Genomic DNA, 19,781 nt, shown 5'->3' on the forward strand with positions numbered 1-19,781 from the left:
GTGAAACACTTTGCAATACATAGTTGCATGCAGTGTAACATTATTGCCTCGTGTTGTTCTACACTGAAAGACGACTATATTTTCTATAAAATTGGCGAATCTACTTTTAAAGACATTAGATTTTTCTTTTGAAATTTCTCTTATCACTTGGCAAAAATGAAACACTTTGCAATACATAGTTGCATGCAATGTAACATTATTGCCTCGTGTTGTTCTTCACTGAAAGACTGCGATATTTTCTATAAAATTGACGTATCTACATTTAAAGATATTAGATTTTTCTTTTGGAATTTCTCTTATCACTTGGCAAAATGAAACACTTTGCAATACATAGTTGGACTCAATGTAACATTACTACCTCGTGTTGTTCTACACTGAAAGACAGCGATATTTTCTATAAAATCGGCGAATCTACTTTTAAAGACATTAGATTGTCTTTATGAATTTCTCTTATCACTTGGAAAAAGTGAAACACTTTGCAATACATAGTTGTATGCAGCATAACATGTGTAGAAAGACAGCGATATTTTCTACAAAATCGACGAATATACTTTTAAAGACATTAGATTTTTCTTTTGGAATTTCTCTTATCACTTGGAAAAAGTGAAACACTTTGCAATACAAAGTTGCATGTAGTGTAACATTATTGCCTTGTGTTGTTATGTACTGAAAGACGGTGATATTTTCTATAAAATCGGCGAATCTACTTTTAAAGACATCAGGTTTTTCTTTTGGAATTTCTCTTATCACTTGGCAAAATTGAAACACTTTGCAATACATAGTTACATGTAGTATAACATTATTGCCTCATGTTGTTCTTCACTGAAAGACGGCGATATTTTCTATAAAATCGACGAATCTACTTTTAAAGACATTAGATTTTTCTTTTGGAATATCTCTCATCACTTGGCAAAAGTGAAACACTTTACAAAACATAATTGCATGCAGTGTAACATTATTGCTTCGTGTTGTTCTTCACTGAAAGACGACATTATTTTCTATAAAATTGGCGAACCTACTTTTAAAGACATTAGATTTTTCTTTTGGAATTTCCCTTATCACTTGGCAAAAGTGAAACACTTTACAATACATAGTTGCATTCAGTGTAACATTATTGCCTCGTGTTGTTCTTCACTGAAAGGTGGCGATATTTTCTATAAAATCGGTGAATCTACTTTTAAATACATTAGATTTTTCTTTTCGAATATCTCTTTATCACTTGGCAAAAGTGAAATACTTTGTAATACATAGTTGTATGCAGTGTATCATTATTGCCTTGTGTTGTTCTTCACTGAAAGATGGCGATATTTTCTATAAAATCGGCGAATCTACTTTGAAAGACATTAGATTTTTCTTTTAGAATTTCTCTTATCACTTGGGAAAAGTGAAACACTTTGCAATACATAGTTGCATGCAGTGTAACATTATTGCCTCGTGTTGTTCTTCACTGAAAGACGACAATATTTTTTATAAAATTGGCGAATATACTTTTAAGGACATTAGATTTTTTTTTGGAATTTCTCTTATCACTTGGCAAATTTGAAACACTTTGCAATGCATAGTTGCATTCAATGTAACATTATTGCCTCGTGTTGTTCTTCACTGAACAAGTAGCTATTTCGGCTTATAAGTGATAATCTTTTCAAACCCTAAATCAATTTTGCCTTGAAAGAGATATGTCACCTGAAATTTGAATCCATAGAATTCTATTGCTTTTCTATTTGATTTTAATTAAAATTTATTTTGAATTTTTCTTTATTTTTTTGGTAAATTTCACTTGTCAATTATGATGCTCGAAAAAAATTACAGATTTTTTATTTAGCAGATACAAATATGTGAAGAAACCCATGCTAGTCAAGTTTTTTAGCAAGAAAAGGATCCATTTCAAAAAATAGAAGGTTTTTTTTTTCTTTTGTAAATAAACTAACGTAAATTCTTCATCAATAGAATTCAAAAGAGGGGAAAAAAAAAGTCACAAATAGAAACTCTCAATATCTTAATTACAAAACAAATGCAATATTTTTCAATTGAAAAAAAAAAGAATATTGAATCTATTGCATCTTTATAAATAAAAAGATTCCATTAATGGAGTACTCGAAATTAAGAAAATTTAAAAAAAAATTGGAAAAATCTTTCTCCTATACATGGTCATGCATCAACCACAGAGCTTAGAACATAGCTGTTGAACTTGGGAAGTGCTTTCCTCTGTTAACGGATAGATTTCGCTTTTCCCATTGCTTATGCATGTCAAGTTCAACGATTTCCCGAACTCGGTCGACTGCGATAACAATTATCCAAAAATATTAGTAATGTTCTATTTAATGATAATTGTTCTCCAATGGATTAAAGTAGTGTTTTCTGCTATTTTATTTCAAGTATCACTGTCTATTGATTTACTTCGAGTCAATCAGATATGCGATTCTTTAATCGAGTCGAGAACGAGCACGAATTGACAAACTAACCTGACAATACACTTGTCGGTTTTTGCAGCTCCACAATGGCGTCGGGATACAACTCATATAATGACACCAAGAACAGTGTTCATTCAAGTTAACCCCTCGAAGGAGAAGTATTAGGCCAATGGCGAATCTGGGAAATTTTGTTCCACAACATAACATATTGCATCAGTGAAAGTACATAGAAGCATGGGGCTATGGAGTATAATGTCACTCATGCATGGCAATGGCTTATTTTGAACATGATGATGAGTGATTATATGATTTCGTGTGTACCAAATGGATTCCTTACCCTGCAATCAATAGTATCAGAGAACAGACCCACAAGACGTACTGGTATGTCTTATGTTTAGGTTTACGAGAAGGTGCAATGTATCCTGGAGGAACCTTTTTCTGATTAACATATCCAAACTGGGGACGGATTAGGAACACGAAACCGAGGAGGAAGCCGGAGATAAATCCTCCGATGTGAGCAAAGTTATCCACGTGTGGGAGGATTCCCATAGCTAGATTTATTACGATAACCAAAACAAGAGTTAACAACGCTGCAAACTGCACGTAAAAAACCGAAACCGTAAGGAAATTTGGTCGCTAAAGTAACAGCGCACCAAGAATTAAACTTCGTTGCAATCTTACGTGCCTTATTTGAATATATTGTCCAGTTTGTGATTAGTTCTGAAAGCATGCTTCCTAGTAAACCAAAAAGTGCACCAGAGGCACCAACCGATATACCGGTCTGAATAAAAAGAGATGACAGTATACTCCCACCGAAACCAGCGATCAGATAAAGCATCCCGATTCTCACTGCCCAAAATACCAGAGAGCCAAATAGAAATTAGGATTATGTACCTTTAAGCTAGTGCAATAACTCCTGAGTTGGTAACTTTAAAGCATTTCCAAAAGGCAATAACAGAGATTCTATCCCATCTTGGCAGTATTCGATGCCGCAGCTAACGGTTTACAAGTTCCGGTTAATAACAAAGACGCCTTAAGAAAGCATTAGAACTCAAATTTTGAGCTATTGTGCTTCAATTAAGCACACCTAACAGCTGTGATAGGCCTTGTTTAAGCGTATCAAAGTCCTAGATGGTGACCTTAATAAACGCATGCCCTGCAAGGACTAGGCAGCTCTCTTTGAAGTTAAAATACCTAAATTAAAACAAGACTTGCCTCAGGACAAGAAATCTCCTATTTTAAGACACAACATCAAGATTTTTGATAGTTGAGTTTAGATTTGAGTGCTAACTTTAAATTTGACCTTTTTTAACGACGTATATTGATGATTAAATTGATTTAAATAATAATTATAATTTAAATTTTATGATTATGTAATGAGATAATTTGAGTTGTTTCGGTAACGTAGTGTAATATCACATATTCAAATCCAAAAATTAAATCAAGTATAGGATGTCACATTTAGTGATATTATTGTAATTTAGATTTCTTTCCATTTTTAAAATTATACATTTTGATCTTAAAGAAATTAACTACATATTTAAATCTGAATATTCAACAATCAGATCAAGTATAGGATGTCATATTTAGTGATATCATTGTAATTTGAATTTATTTTTATTTTTAAAATTATACACTTCGATCTTAAATAAACTAACTACATATGAAATTGCCATCATGATGAATTTATTAGCTAGGAAAAGGAATTAGTATTATGAACATTTAGGCGGGAACATTGAATGCAAGTAACCGTACAAATAACCCTGCACGCATCTCAATTTCGTAAATTAGTACATGATGTTGAGAGCAACCCGTCCTAAGCCGTAAACCCCACACATATCGAAGTCATCAATGGTAAGAAAGTTTTAAGATGGGAATAAGATACATACCAAACCCGAATTCCTGCTCGAGCCGAATTCCAATGAATAAAAGACTCAACATGTTTGCAAGTATGTGGAAAACACCAGCATGCAACCACATACAAGAAATCATGCGCCATGCTTGACGACTTTTGACAACTTTAGACACTTCAAGAGCACCCATTTTCTCTAATCTGAAAACAGAAAAGCATACCATTACAGGTCAGCTGTCAATCCCGAGTTTGATCCCTGTACAATCCCTGCTCTACTTTAAAAAGAAAAAAGATCATTCCAACAAATAAGCAATGCCGAAACATCACAGAAGATAACAACACAAGCCCACATATATTAAACAAAAAAATGATCCCTCTGGAATATAAGTGTATTCTAAAAGACATTATGAAGGAAGATAATTAATGCAAATGGAAAGAGGCTTACGTAGAAGAAGAAGGGCCAAGTAGGGGATTCTCTTTGAAAGGCTGAAACGAGAACCTGCCCAGGAAGCTCCCCACACATTTCTTCGAGTTCTTGGGACAATTATTAATGTACATTGTTATCATGAAAAGGAAAATATTAACCAAAACAAAGCCTGGAATCATCCAAGGCACCCATTTTTTAAACGGCATGAAATCAATCAACCGCCCTGCTTGCTGCCCTTCCGTGCCCCTGTTCCTTTGCCCCTCTCCCTCTCCATGCCCGTACCCTTGTCCCTGCCGCCTACGCCGCCCGTCAGACGACTGAGATGGCTGTGACGATGGTGACGGTGACGTGGCACGACCTGGTCTCACCGAATGCACTACCTTATCTCCGTTCTTTGGATTGGTCACCTTGATTTCAATCTTGGAATCCATGCCCCGTCTTGCAAAACACCCCTCAAAACAAACCCTTTTTTTTCCCTTCTCCCTTCAAACACCAAAAATCAAATACCCAAAGTGCAAAAAAAACAAAAAATCATACAGGTAATTTTCTTTCACAGTTTTGGGACATATGTGCATGGTTTTTCAGTTAGGGATCAAACAAAACAAGAAAACAGAACATATGGGAGGATTCCCATTGTGGAAAAGAGTTAACGGTGTTTCAATATATCATTAATAATAATAATAAAGGTTTGGTTTTCTGAATTCTGGTATTACACAGATCCTGTCGTGTTTCAGAGTTCAGACAAACCTTCCTTGTAGCCGGTTTTCTTTTTCTTTTTGTTGTTGATTCAATGATATTGGTTATGGAAGAATACAGCTTGTTAGAGATAGGGTTATAATGTTAAGTTTCCATTTATTTGATATGAACAAAGTGATTATTTTTATAACAAGTTACTGTTTCTAACAAAGAATCACGTTTAAATTCAGACCAAAAAGCTTGCAAAGTAGAGTAGTATAGATAGCAAGATGGTAGTCAAAAGTTATTTTAGGAAAATACAAGAGGAATTTATGCAAGTTTTATAAGGAGAAAGAAACATGTGTGTAAATGTGTAATGTAATAGGAAATTATTCAGTAGAAATTTTCCTCACCATTGCTTGCATCATGTACTGACCTAAAACCGTGCTCCTAATAATAGTAAAAAGTAATGCAAATCTCCATTTGATTTTTGTAGATTTTAATAATATTAGATCCACTATTTGCTGAGATTTAGATAACATCTTTTTGAAAATTTCCTATTCTTTCCCATAGTAATTAAACTTTTAAATGGAAATAACTATAGGGTAAATTACATAAATAGTTACCCAATTATTAATTTTTTTTATTTTAGTCACCCAAAATAAGCACGAGCATTATATAATTCAGTCATTTTTGTCACTCTCATTAGAATTACAGGCAGTTAAAAAAATCAATATACTAACAAATTTAGCTCTTAACTTTTACATATTATATCAATTTAGTCATAATTTTAAAAAATTAACCCTCAAAATTTACAAATAATCTCAATTTGATCCTAATTTGTAGTAGCAACAGAGAGGGAGAGGAACCATGGTGGGGGAGGGAGAGGATTTTTATTTTATTTAATATTAATATTAATATAAAATTTAAATTTATTATTATAATTTTTTGAAAATATTTTTTTATTTTTATATATTTTTTAAAATTATTATATATTTTTAAAAATATTTGTGTTTTTTATATTTTTATATTTTTTTAGAATTAGGATCAAATTGGTACCATTTGTAAATTTTGAGGATTATTTTTTTAAAATTATGACTAAATTGATATACTATGTAAAAGTTAAGGATTAAATTTAATATTGTACCAATTTTTTAACTGCCACATTAGCTTGACTTTTATGATTTTTACAAATGTAACGTGAGTGCTTAAATTATAATTTTTTTTATTTTAGATGCCTAAAATAAAAATTTTTAATAATTGATTGACTATCTATATAATTTACCCATGAGATCATTAAATTCTTGTCAAAATATACGAATCAATTTTATTTATTTGATATTAGGAAGTGAGCATAATAAAAAAAATTAAACTAATTCATCATGTGTCATTATTATTTATTTCTAATTAAAAATTAAAATCATTCTTTGTATAAAAGAAATTATATTCATTAATTATTATTTTATCACCAATTAATTTAAAGTAATATGAAATCAATAATAAATAAAAGAGTTTATTTGTTATAGAACACTCAAATAAAGAAATTATATTCTACAAAAACTTTCTTTTACTTGACTAAATGACATTATCATGAGCCACCTTCGAGCTATTTAACACAACTTCAAAAGTATAGAAGTTCACAAATCGGTCTTAAAGAGAAAATTTTGAGAATTAGAAGTTCGTTCGAAATCCCAAGAAATCTCATAACTTGAAGAAATTCATAAGAACATTGCACCAATTCTAAATAAAGTTGCTTTTCTATCTTGTTCATTCGATAAAAGGTGGTTAAACCTGTTCTTCAAGATCAAGCCTAAAGGGCCCTTTAAGCAAAATCATCCTTCCAATATGAAAGTTTAGACAGCTTTGGATCAAAGCTCTCCACAATCCAGTTGCACCAACATAAAGGAAATAAAACTCATTCCTCACTATTAAGTTTCAACAACTCTTGAAGCGGACTCAACCATCCAAGATTAAATCTTGAAGACCCTTAGATCAAACCCTCTCTAACTTATTTTCAAAAGCAAGTCTCGAAAATCCTTGAATTCAAATTAAATCAAATTCTCAAGCAAACATCTATCTAAACTCGTTTTCAAGATCAAGTATCAACAAACCTTGAAGTGGATAACATTGGCTCAAGATCAAGCTAGATGACCTTTGGATCAAAGCTCTATCGAGAAAAAGAATCAAATGATTTATTCATATATTGTAGCTCAACTTTATAAATAATTTTTAAAAAATAATTATTCTAATCTTTCTGGTTTATTTTTTTATGTGCACAAATTTCTGGCATACTTGGTGGGACAATCTTTATCTTTAATCTCATTTTTTTTCAACAATTAAGTTCATCAAAACTGCGATGACTCTTGTGAAGAACCTTTTCAACAAGTCAAATCTCAAATCTTCTTCAACTTAAAAGTTAGTAAAGCTTATCTTCAAAGTTAGATGTTGTGCCTGTGATGACAACTGGCACTACTTCCTTTGAAGAACAAATGACTTCACTTGCAAATTCGTGGAATCCATTGCAACAAGCATCAAGGGAACGGAGGATAAAATTGGTTTCATGATTCATGATGACTCAAATTGAACGCTTAGATGGAAGCAACCAAACTCTTCCAATGAAACTCAACATCAAACTCTTCAGGAAGTTGGTGAAACCAAGACAAATGAAAAAGGAATTTAAAAGGTTTTTTTCAGGTAAACTCAAAGAGTTCATCAAGAAAGCCATCAAACATCAAGCTAAAAATATTTCTCCACTTTTATATACGTAAGCAAAGCCATACACTCAAAAGGTTAATTATTTGGGGATGCCTAAAAAGTACCAACCTCCAAAGTTCCGACAGTTCAATTGCAAAGAAAATCCACGTCAATATATTGTACAGTTCGTTGAAACTTGCAATGGGGCCAACACTAACAGAGATCTTATGGTGAAGTAGTTTGTCTAATCATTAAAAGGAAATGCATTTGATTGGTACATTGACCTTGAGCCTGAGATGATTGACAATTGGGAAGAACATGAGTGAGAATTTATCAAAAGATGCTACAACACTCGTTGCACTATCAGCACGACTAGGCTCACGACAATGGAAAGACAAGCCAATTGTTTATCATATTCATTGTTGGAGAAATTTAAGCTTGAACTGCAAGGAAAAATTGTCATAGTTCTCTGTCATCGACATGTGCATACAATTCATATATAGGGGCTTGTGTTACATTCTATACAACATGCCAAAGTCTTTTAAAGAATTAACTATTTGTGCTCGAAACAAATTATATCAAAGATATATCATTTGTTAACATAGATTTGAGTTTTTGTACATTTGAAATTTATATATAATGTAGAATTTTTTAAATAATTTTTAATATTTTTTTAGTTTTGCACTAATCCAAAATGAATCTAGACAATCATTTGTCCAGAATCTTTTTTTTATGCACATTTTATTTAGTTAAACAAGATTTTATTTTTTAAAAAATATTTTTTAAAAAATTAAATATATTTAAATATATATTTGTTGAAATGGCATACCACATCAGCATACTGCCATGTGGCACCTTATGGTGGCCTCCGTCAACCATGTTAGCGAAGTTAATGGTCAAACCAGTTAATTGACAATTTTCGTTAACTAAAAGGGCCAATTAATTTTTTTAAGTCATTATGAGCTTAATTGGGTGCACTTTTTTATAAGGGTTAAATTGATTTTTGTGATTTTTTGTTGAGGCATTTTTTAGGCCTAATTTTTATATATTTTATGATTTCCTATAATTTTATAATTTTTAATGATTTTATATATAAAATACTAGCTTTCACCTCGTGGCACAATCCTATCATGTCACACTATGAAAACAACATGCAAAAAATTGTTGCTATTTACTTTGTAAAGTTGACTGATAATTCTAACAGTTAAAGGGCTTAATTAATTGTAATCCTAAGGCTCAAATGAGTAAAAAAAAATCAAGAGTTTTTAAGACCCTATAACCTATTTTGTCAAATCTTATTTTGAAATAAATTATTTTCGCGTTTTATTAAAAAATAAAATATTCAAATTTTATCTAAAATTATTTAAAATAAAATAAATAATAAAATTAAATTTTCAAAAATAAAAAAAAATTATCAAACAAAATAATTATATTTACTATATCAAATGGTTCTATAATATAAATTGAGTATTTAATTTTGTAGTTTATGGAACACACACTTACCTAAACAAGGAATAGAATTAATGATTTTTTAGCTTCGGCTGGTGCACTGCTCAGGGACTCTAAAGGAAGCTGGTTATCAGGATATGGCAGAAACATAGGAGTTTGCTGAGTCCTAGATGCTGAGCTTTGGGTGATCATACATAGTCTGGAGCTAGCTTGGGAGCAAGGAATAAACTAGGTGGTAGTTGACTGATAGTTGGACTGCTATTGAGATGATCCAACAACAAAACAGAATTGATGATTCTAATCTGATGAAGAGAATTAAGGAGCTTTTGTGGAGATCATGGGTTGTCAAGGGCAGTACACGCCCCGAATGAATAATAAGGCTGCTGATTTCATGGCAAATATGAGCAGAAGAGCTCCCTTGGGTCTGATTGTGTTTGTTGAGCCGTAGAGTCGATTTTTCTCTATTATATTAATTGGAGTTCCTATTTAGACTTTCTAGCTGGATTACTGTTTTCTTTTATAATAAAAATATTTTACTTAAAAAGGAAAATTGTTTTATAAACTGTGGAATTTTAGACTTCATTAGAGAGTTGACAAACATCTACAAAATTTTGTTTATGGACATGATCACGCATTTGTCGTTTTCCAGCTTTGGTCATAGTTGATGAGATTGACATGTTTGATAGAGCATAGGTATCTAATTTCCATCTAGATCTTTATTCTTTCACTTTGTTTTTAAATGATATTTTTGAAACAGTTAAAACTACGCTGGTATGGTTCGAAATCCGTGTTGTTGCTGTAGAATACAAAGGCCTCATTCAGAGGTAATTCCTTTTAGAGTAGTATTATATTTGTTTGCATGTCATTTCTGTGTGGTTGTCTATGTTTAGTTCAATGCTGCCAACCAGATTTAGTACTGTTAGATATGGCACATAAGAGTATTAGTAAATGTTTCAAGGTTGTACCTGTGGCTTGGAGAGAAATGATAAATTTGATGTGCATCCCCTGAACAAGTATGTTGTTCAGGGGAATTAATAGTTGAGTGATATCTTTCATGTGTATTTGGATATGATTAAATGATTAGAGATTCATTTTCTTTTTATGGAGTTCCTAAATAGGTAATGACGTAATTTCATGATGACTTGCATGCTAAACATGTAAGAAACAAGTGTTGGCGAAGATGAGGCAATGTGTTCCTTTTAATTGAAGTAGCTTTTTAGCTTTGAATTGGGCAAAATCCTCTTTGTTTTCTGCTCTAATCAAATCCGTTTCACTTGTTGAGATGACTTAGAATTTGTGGGTAACCATTTTAATATAAATGCGTCTTGAATCTAATAAAACTAAAATATAAAACCCAGTAGGCATTGTCATGGAACCATGGTATCAAAATGCCCATGAGATATCACACAAACGAGGAATGGATGGGGGTCCTAAAAATTTGGCATTTTAACGGATTGAATTGATTAGACTAATTAGGGTTCTAAAGTTTTTGAAGTGACTTTCGATTGCTTATTAAAAACCTTTTAAATTTGAATAAATTTAAGGTCAAGTTGAAATAATTTTGACATTTTACGATGAGATTGTTGAAATTGAATGGATTTGATTTTCGAATAAGGATGACAATAAATAGTACAGATTTTGATATCCTACTTTTTCAACAAATTAAATTATTACATATTCGGATAATATATGAACTCAAATAATCTAATTATTATTCATAGTAAATTCAAAATGAGTACAAATTCGGATTCAAATTCGAACATCCAAATAATTTAAATTTAATTTGTAAAATTCTAGTAGATAATTTAATTAATTTAGATTCGGATAGTAATGCAGGTAATATACAAATTTAGATTTTAAAGCGGATTTAGCATATTGGAATTCAGATTTTACAAGAATATTGCAGATACCCAACCCACTACCATCCTCCAGTAAAAATCCGCACATCTACTAGAAATCCACCCTTTTTTTTCATGTAAAAGAACATTCAAGCTGCCAAAACCACAAACAAATTTAGCATTGCTATGGTATCAACAAGAAAGTTCGCTGGAGATGGATTATTTGAAGCAATGCAAAACAGTGTTTTAGATTAGCATCAAGTACCACAAACTGCTTCATTCTGTGGGCTCAATAAGGTAACACTGAAATCAAACATATATAAACCATTTAAAAAGGTTTATGATCTGCAAAATCAGAATCTTTTGCACAATGAAATGTAAAAAAGCAATACCTATTGGCATTTTCCAAAGTAAGAAAGTTTCTAATTGTTTTCTGGGAATAATGAATGGTTCCTCTTGCCTAATGGAATCGAATCCTTGATATGTGTTGTTGAAACACAGGACAGCAGGTTGATGATACAAAAGTATATCAAAAGTGGGCCAAGCTGTATACTAGAACCCACGCCAACTGAATGAAAAAAAGAAGAGGGTTTCGTTAGCTATAAACATAGGAAAGTTGCACATCATCGGCATTTGAATCTGAAAGAAATAATCAAAAATTGTTTCAGTACCAGAAAGAGAGTTATTGAAGCAAAAAGCCCTTCTTGGAGAAGGGTTGCATGACCACCAAATTCTTCTTCATCGACCTTTAGTATCATAGCATAATAACCGTATATGATTGAAGTGGATATGACCAGAAAACTGCAAATGAATATCAACATCAAATGATTGACTAAAAGTTTCTCAAAGAATAGTAATGAAAGAGTAAAGAAATACAAATACAAAAATAAAAATACTACAATTACTTGCTTATTGACTGAATTCTTCACAATCAATACGAGAACACCAAAGGTAATCATCCTTTCAAAGAAATGGTATAGTGACATGAACATTCATGCTTGAAAAATGCAAGTAAAAAACTTATTGAAGACCAGCAACAGATGATACACACAAAATTGTGGATACAGCCTAGAAAATTACATCAAAAGAACCAGGGGCATGTATGCAGATGGACATGTGCAGCCTAACTCCACTGATTAAAGGTACTATCAATGCAGCAAAATGGCCCCCATGTCTTATATATTAAATATGGTTCCAGAAACCCAAGAACTATAGAGTACTAACACACTCTGGTATGTCAATTAAACATTGGCATAGTGGCATACGACCCGGACAACCCTACCTCGACACACACTTTTGTAAAGTTTTTGTGCATAAATTCAAAATGCTTATATTCTAGGTTAAGAAAATGCTAGAATCCAATTGCTAAGAATTATCAGAGACCACTGGTCAGCCAATCTACAATTTTATCAAACTCGATCACCTCATGTTGACATCGCAGTTCAATCCCATTACAGCAGTGTAAAGTCAAGAAATCCTTCCTTTTAGAACAAGCATAAACGCATATCATACAGCTCAGCTCACAAAAAGGCATCTAAAAATCTAGTGAATCACCAAATTTGCAACAGATTCAACAAATCCAATATGAATCTGAAACACTGCAATTCACAAGTGCAAGCAACATGAATATGAGAACTTACACGAAGATCCAAATGCCTCCAACCACAGGGATTGCTCCCCATAATAATCCACATAAAAGCCCCACAACTTGTCGAATCCAATGCAATACATCTCCTAATTGATCCTGCTCCAAAAATCAATCAAAACCCATCATCAATTTTCCTTTCCTGAATTAACCCAATTCAGTTACAGTTATGATCATCCTATTTAAATTTCATTTAACAGGAAAAAAAAGAAAACCCATTAAATCAGAGTACTTCTAGAACTGAATAAGCTCAATAAAAAAGCACCATGCCCTTTAATTAATGATAAAATAGGATAAAGACTTACTTTATCCCAAGAAGCTTCCGGATCTAATAACTTGGCGAACTTGAACGGGGAAAAGTGACCGTTTTCGTGTTGCTGATGTTGCTGTGCATTCAATTTAACTGGTTTCGTTTCTTTCATAGTTGATTTTGATGCGAATTTGTTAAGGATTCAATTGAAAATGACAGTAAAAAGGATGGAATTTTGGTCAGATGCTAAATTTGGGTTAGGGTTTTGGATAGGGAAGAACATAAAAAATGGTTCAAAAATGCTTTGATTTTAGATCAAAAGGCAGTGGAATTATTTGGCAAAATTAGGCAAATATGCCAAAAAAAAAAGATTTATTTTGGGTTAGGGTTTTGGACGCCTTTTCACCTCGTGAGGAATTTTTTTTCTGGTTTGATGTTTGGAAATTTGAGTTTAAAGGGATTTTTTTTCTTTTTCTTTTTTTTTTGTTTCAAATAGATATTTTGATAGTTTTGAAGTATTTTTGACTTTTTATGTGATGTGCTCGAAAATCCACACCTTTCATCTTTTGCGTAGCGATGGAACCATTAAGCGAATCGTATTGCAACTCAGGCTCTTAGTTGACGGTGATTATACAGTCACAGGTTGGAGTGTAACTAGGGTTTTAAGTTGACAAAGGTTATGCTGTGAAGGGTTGGAGTATAACTCGGGCCCCCAATTGACAATTGTTTTACAGTGACGGTTTCAAGTTTCACTTCACTAGGAGAGGATGTTTTAAAAATTGCATACATAAGTTTAAGATCATAATCATAGGGGAAAACACAAGGGTTTCTAATATAATCAACTTCTTTTTGTCCATCTTTACCAAAGGCAGTGACCCTGTTACTATGACCTGTGACAAAGAAGGAGGAGTTACAAGGATGCTGGAGAAAAGCTGAAACGCGAGTCGAGGCAGCAGCGGTTATAGTTATTAATCACAGCAACCGTTGTCACCTCAAGTTGCATTTCAACTTTTCTCCACCTCATAGTAACTCTACCCCCTGAAAGTCTTGTTACCGCTAACTCTGTCACAGTTGATAGTAACAGGATCATTGCCTTTGGTGGAGATGGAGAAAAAGAATATATTGATTATACTAGAAACCCCTATGTTTTTCTCAATGATTATGATATTATAATTATGTATTGGGTTTATAAAGCACCTTCTTCTGGTAGAGTGAAACCTGGACCCGTGACTACTTAACTACTATCAACTGGGGGCCTAAGTTACACTCAAACCCTTGACAACATAACCTTTGTCAACTTGAAACCCTATTTACATTTCAACTCGTGACTGTATAATCACCATGAATTGGGAGCCTGAGTTGCAATGCAATAGGCTTCTAAGGTAATGGTTTTATCTCCACACGACAGATGGAATGTGTGAGTCTTCGAGCGTCACCACATCACCATGAACTCAAACACACTTTAAAACTATCATTATGTCTCTCTCAAAGAGAAAGTCAAATAAATCTTTAAACTTGGAAATTTTAACATGCAACCAAAAGAAAAAAAATTAAAATAGAGTAAACATTTTTTTCTAAGAGATGGTGGGTAAGAGATTTGATGGAGTAGGGGGAGCGAAAGTCCCCTTTATATAGGCAACCTAGGGGGGGAGGAATATGTTTTTAACATAATCGTCTCAGATTCCTGGTTCTAAAATAATCAGGATGCATTTCCCCCCCCCATTTTTAACCCTAACCCTAATTGTTTATTTCAGAAGCCGAGAATCCCGGGATAATTTTCAAACATAAAATCCCGAGAATCCCAGACAACATCTCATCCCACATTTGTTGCGAAAAATGCTTCTATCAAGACTCGCTTTTCTAAAAATTATTTAAACTTTTTAGGAAAACGTTTTTACTTAGAAGCGTTTTTTAGGACTTGCCTTATCCAATCTTATTCAATAATTTGAAGTTATATTTGATATCTGGGGGTATTATTAGCTATATAATGAATACATTCTATAAAGGTTCCACATTGAAATTTAGAGTAGATTGTTTTTATAAGGAGATTTGCATAAGAAAAAAATTGTTTATGTTAAAAAATTTGGATTTCAAAAATCGACCCAACAAAAGTAATTCGTTCAAGTGTGTGTCATTTTTTTTCATTTGGGTGATGCGTACTCATTTTTCTCTATACTTTTTTTTTTTGTTTTAAACGTGTGAAACGAGCTATTTGGTTGAATATGAGTAGATGAATTAGAGTTGTGATTTATTACGAAGGTGAAATTTGTGACACTGAAATTGGACTCGTCTTTGTATTAGCCCAGTCTTCAAATTTAACTTTCAACTAGAGCCTAAAAGTGCACGAGCTTCAATCAAAAAATAGGAGGAAGATGGGGAGTTCAAGCCGGAGAAGAATTTCAAACTTGGAATATGGATATCTAATATCATTGAATCTTGCTAGATATGATATATTTGAGCTTGATCTGTCATACTTTGATATGTCAAATTAGACTTCCCTATTATACATAAGAAAATTGTTTTCAAGCAAATTAGTGTTTTTTCTATAGTTTAGCATAGTTTTTAAATTTTCTATTCAATAAGTGTTTACTTTTTTTTTACTCATTTTGAAACCCAAATTGGCCAAATGTGCCATTTGGACACTAAAGATTGATTAAGTGTTGTAGAAACTCAATAGTGGCTATTTTTTAGAGAAAACATCACCAATAAAAGGGGTATCACAATATCGAGGCCTGGAAACCATGATACCCTCGACAGTCCTGAAATGAAGAGAATAATGAAGATCACCTACAATGGTATCACGATATCCTCATTGGTTATTGCAATACCCAACCTTCAAGGAAACCCCTATTTTGATACTGTTGACGGTATTGCAATATCCAGACCATGGGTATCACAATATCACTGTTGTGAGGAGACAAAATTTGACATCAAAGGTAGTCATTATCCAATTGAAGCACCAATCTAAAAGACATGTTGAGGGGCATTTTGGTCAAGAATAATGGATAGAATAGCTACTAAAAAATAGCCAAAATTGGTTGAAAAGAGTGAGAGGAGCATGAGGCATAATTTTTAATCATCTTCTTAGTTTTATTTCATTTTTGGGGTTTTAGTTATTTTTCTCCATAGTCGTAGATTTAAATTTATGTTTGTTTATTTGCTTTCCTTTATATTCTTAGCGTTAGTTAAGTTAGCTAACAATGTAGTTTAAGTTTATTTGCATGTTTAGGACCTCTAACTTGCTTGTAATGACATTTTCATCTCTAATTTAATGTTATCTCAATTGGTTTCCTTTCATCTATTAAAAATCTCATCTTTATTGTTCTTGTTCAATTACTTTGTTGTTAGTTGATTTTCTTTTAACTCTTTCAAAGTAAAAACCAAAACTTTCATATTTTTGTTCAAGTCTTATATTAATGGCTTTCATGTATGTTTCTTTTATGTTAGTTAGCTGTAACTAAACCCTAGGAGGTTGGTTGATGGAGATGTAGGAAAACTAATTCTGGGTCAAGGACTAAATTGTAATAAATTAGACTAAAATAAATGAACTTAAAAACTTAGGATTGACGCCTCTGAGGGTAAATTAAGATAAGCGAGACCGAGAGGTAATCTTATTGGGCATCAATTCATTAATCCGGGTAAGTTGGGTGAGATTGAGAGATTAACTGGACTAATTTGTCTAATTTGGTAAAATTGAGACCGAAAGGTAAAATTAAGCTACTTTAGGAGTTTAAGCATTTTAGTTCCCAAATTTGATGATTAATTAACCATATTGAAGTCAACTAACCACTATTTGTTATTGATTGAATAGTTTCCTAGATTTGCATACTTTACGATTTAAATAATCTCACTTTCATGGCCTGCCATACTATGTTATCTAGCGTGTAGTTGTTTAGACTCTTTATTTACATGTTTTTAGCTAGAATTCACTTAATCGCCAACTCTTGTAGGTTCAATCCTCAGAGTACTCCAGTACCTTATTGTACAAATTATATTACAACTGACCTGTCACACTTGTAGACACTGCATGTAGTTATTTTGATTTGATTGTGATATTAGTGTTGATTCTCAGCTCTGGTGCACACACACTAGGGTGCAGTCAAGTTGTTGGCATCGTTGTTAGGGAGCCGGTGCTAGATTGAGTGATGTTTGTTTTATTGCATGCTCTGTAGGGAGATAATTGACAAAAACTAAGTTTATAGATACAACTTTTTACTTTGTTTCTTTGCTTCTTATTTTGTTCAAAAAATTTATTGATTGTGTGAACCTCTTTTGCTTACAGGAGGTAGTGTATGACTCGGACCGGAAACTTGATTGCACCATTCGAACTAGAATTGAAAAGAATCTTGAAACATGCTCAATGAGGACAAGTTTTGAGGGAAGCCCCAATTCCAGTTATAGGCCAACCAATTGACGACCTAAGAGTCGAGGAATATCTTCCTTCAATTTACAAATAAGCAATGGTAGAAAGGACATTGAGAAACTACGTTATGCCTAATCTCGATGTTGTCCAAGAAGCATTAATTGTCTAGCGATTAATGCTAACAATTTCAAGATTAAGCCAGCTATGATTCAAATAATCTATGGGAATCTTCAATTCTGATGATCGATGAACGAAGACCCGAACTAGCACCTTAAGCATTTTCTGACCATATTTGATACTTTTAAATATAGTGGAGTATCTGATGAAGCTATACATTTTCGGCTATTCTTTTTTTTTTGACTGATAATGCTTTCATGTGGTTAGATTCGCAGCTGATGGACTCGATAAACACATAGGATGAGCTAGCAAGTCTATTCTTGGCCAAATACTTTCCTCTGAATAAGACCATGAAGTTGCGAATGCATATTACAAATTTTTGACTATTCGAGAGAGAGTCACTATACAAAGCGTAAGAATGCTTCAAGTTAATGCTACGTAAGTGCATTTATCATGGTTTACAAGATTGGTTGCAATTACAAGATTTTTACAATAGGCTTGATGGGAATTTGTGATCTAGTCTTGATGGAACGTCTGCAAGGATGTTCATATCGAAGACTATGCTAAAGGTTGCCAACTTATAGATGACATGGCAATGAACTCATACATGTGATTGGCTGAGTGGTTCACATACCGAACCAAATAACCAACCATAAATGTGGTCGATAATGAAGACAAATTTCAGCACATCTTTGAGAGGTTGAACCATCTTGAAATAAGCTCGCAAAATCGCAAAACCCAAACCAACCGCTTCTAATAAACTCAAATGCAGGGAATGATAGTGAAGGTACTAACTGGGGAGGCCACAACGAATACAATCATGCAGAGGCCAATTACTTAGAAAATAGGGGGTACAATTTGTACTCTAACACCTACAACCCAGGGTGGTGAAATCACCCCAATCTTAGGTGGGAAGGGAACCAAGGGGGTTCCTCTAATCAAAATGTACCCAACTATAACCCGCCTAGGCCTAACATACCATACCAACTTCCAAAGCCATTTAAGGCACCCCAAGAAAGCAAGAGAAAACTCGTCTACAATAGTGACCCTCCGATACCCATTCATTTGAGTAAACTAGATGAAGGCTTGCATTTAGTGCAAGCAAAAGTACACTTAATGCGAGGTCAATTAGACTAAATTTTACGTATGCTGCAAAACAATGCTTCCTTTAGTATACCGAGTAATACTGAACTGAACCCAAAGAGGGAAAAGAAAGAACATGCTAAGGCCATTACCCTTAGATTTGGAATGGTGGTTAAGGATCCTATCAGATATGTGAGTGGATAGAATGTAGTAATGAAGGAAGAGAGCACTCGCACTCCCAGTGATAAAGATAAGGTAGGCGAGAGAGTAGAAGTTGAAATTGAACATGTAACACCCTTAACACATATCCGTCGCCGGAACAGGGTTATGGAGCATTACGAAAATTTACAGATCAAATATAAACATTTTATACCATTTCTAATTCATATCAGAAAACTAATCATAATCAATCATAATGTCCCTTATAAGAGCCTTTGAGGCCCAAAATATACATTAAAAATAAGTTGGGACAAACCGGGTACTCAGGGAATTTTTTACAAAATGTCAAAATTTTTCCTAGGTGCAAGACACACGATCGTGTCTCAGGCCGTGTGGGTCCATACCCGTATAACTCTCTGACTTGGGTCACACGGCCAAGCCACACACCCGTGTGCTAGGCTGTGTGAGCAATTTGACTTGCATTAATTAGGTGCAGGGGTTACACGACCAAGTCACATGCCTTTGTGCTAGGCCGCGTGGATAATTTTGAGCATTCTGTTTCTCAATTTTTAAGATACACGGGACACACGGCTGACACACATGCCCGTGTCTCTGCCCGTATGGAAGAAAATATGCCATTTCCAATGCCACTTTTCTCACCTAAATTATCTTCCACCTACATCAACACTTTAACAAATTTATAAGGCAATACCAATCATTCAAATTAAGCTAAAACCATGTTTAGCACATGTTATAACATCCCATATGTCTAAGTATTCAGTTTCCCTTAATTGACCCAATTCATATACATGTACATC

At 33.2% G+C, this 19,781-nt stretch overlaps 2 protein-coding genes across 3 annotated transcripts; both read right to left on the reverse strand.

Moving 5' to 3' along the window:
* Positions 1-1,977: 1,977 nt before the first annotated feature.
* LOC107888003 (RHOMBOID-like protein 1) lies at positions 1,978-5,600 on the reverse strand. Its single transcript, XM_041107917.1, has 6 exons — positions 4,709-5,600; positions 4,301-4,464; positions 3,097-3,260; positions 2,749-3,008; positions 2,463-2,589; positions 1,978-2,278 (listed from the first exon to the last, which is right to left on the reverse strand). The coding sequence occupies exons 1-6, from the start codon at positions 5,119-5,121 to the stop codon at positions 2,156-2,158; spliced, it is 1,251 nt and encodes a 416-aa protein (XP_040963851.1). The 5' UTR covers positions 5,122-5,600; the 3' UTR covers positions 1,978-2,155.
* A 5,938-nt stretch (positions 5,601-11,538) lies between these two features.
* Positions 11,539-13,730, reverse strand: LOC107885989 (respirasome Complex Assembly Factor 1). 2 transcript variants are annotated; one of them, XR_001680597.2, is made up of 5 exons: positions 13,297-13,674; positions 12,987-13,090; positions 12,018-12,147; positions 11,739-11,914; positions 11,539-11,649 (listed from the first exon to the last, which is right to left on the reverse strand). XR_001680597.2 is itself a non-coding variant. In XM_016809775.2 (4 exons), the coding sequence occupies exons 1-4, from the start codon at positions 13,411-13,413 to the stop codon at positions 11,876-11,878; spliced, it is 390 nt and encodes a 129-aa protein (XP_016665264.1). In that variant the 5' UTR covers positions 13,414-13,730; the 3' UTR covers positions 11,539-11,875. The 2 variants fall into 2 exon arrangements, 1 of the variants encoding a protein (XP_016665264.1); XM_016809775.2 differs by having other exon boundaries at positions 11,539-11,914; positions 13,297-13,730.
* Between the last annotated feature and the right edge of the window lie 6,051 nt (positions 13,731-19,781).

Source organism: Gossypium hirsutum, chromosome A03 (genome assembly GCF_007990345.1).
Source record: "Gossypium hirsutum isolate 1008001.06 chromosome A03, Gossypium_hirsutum_v2.1, whole genome shotgun sequence".
In the NCBI taxonomy this organism is placed as follows: domain Eukaryota; kingdom Viridiplantae; phylum Streptophyta; class Magnoliopsida; order Malvales; family Malvaceae; genus Gossypium; species Gossypium hirsutum.

Bases quoted from the DNA above. Each gene is read 5' to 3' on its own strand.
- LOC107885989 (XM_016809775.2), bottom strand. From the start codon at position 13,413: ATGAAAGAAACGAAACCAGTTAAATTGAATGCACAGCAACATCAGCAA. The intron at 13,091-13,296 runs GTAAGTCTTTAT...TTTTTGGAGCAG, and splicing joins CGGAAGCTTCTTGGGATAAA to GATCAATTAGGAGATGTATT. The intron at 11,915-12,017 runs GTACTGAAACAA...TTTTTCATTCAG, and splicing joins CTTCAATAACTCTCTTTCTG to TTGGCGTGGGTTCTAGTATA.
- LOC107888003 (XM_041107917.1), bottom strand. From the start codon at position 5,121: ATGGATTCCAAGATTGAAATCAAGGTGACCAATCCAAAGAACGGAGAT. The intron at 3,261-4,300 runs GTATGTATCTTA...TATTTTGGGCAG, and splicing joins CGAGCAGGAATTCGGGTTTG to TGAGAATCGGGATGCTTTAT. The intron at 2,590-2,748 runs GTAAGGAATCCA...AAAATTTCCCAG, and splicing joins CTGATACTATTGATTGCAGG to ATTCGCCATTGGCCTAATAC.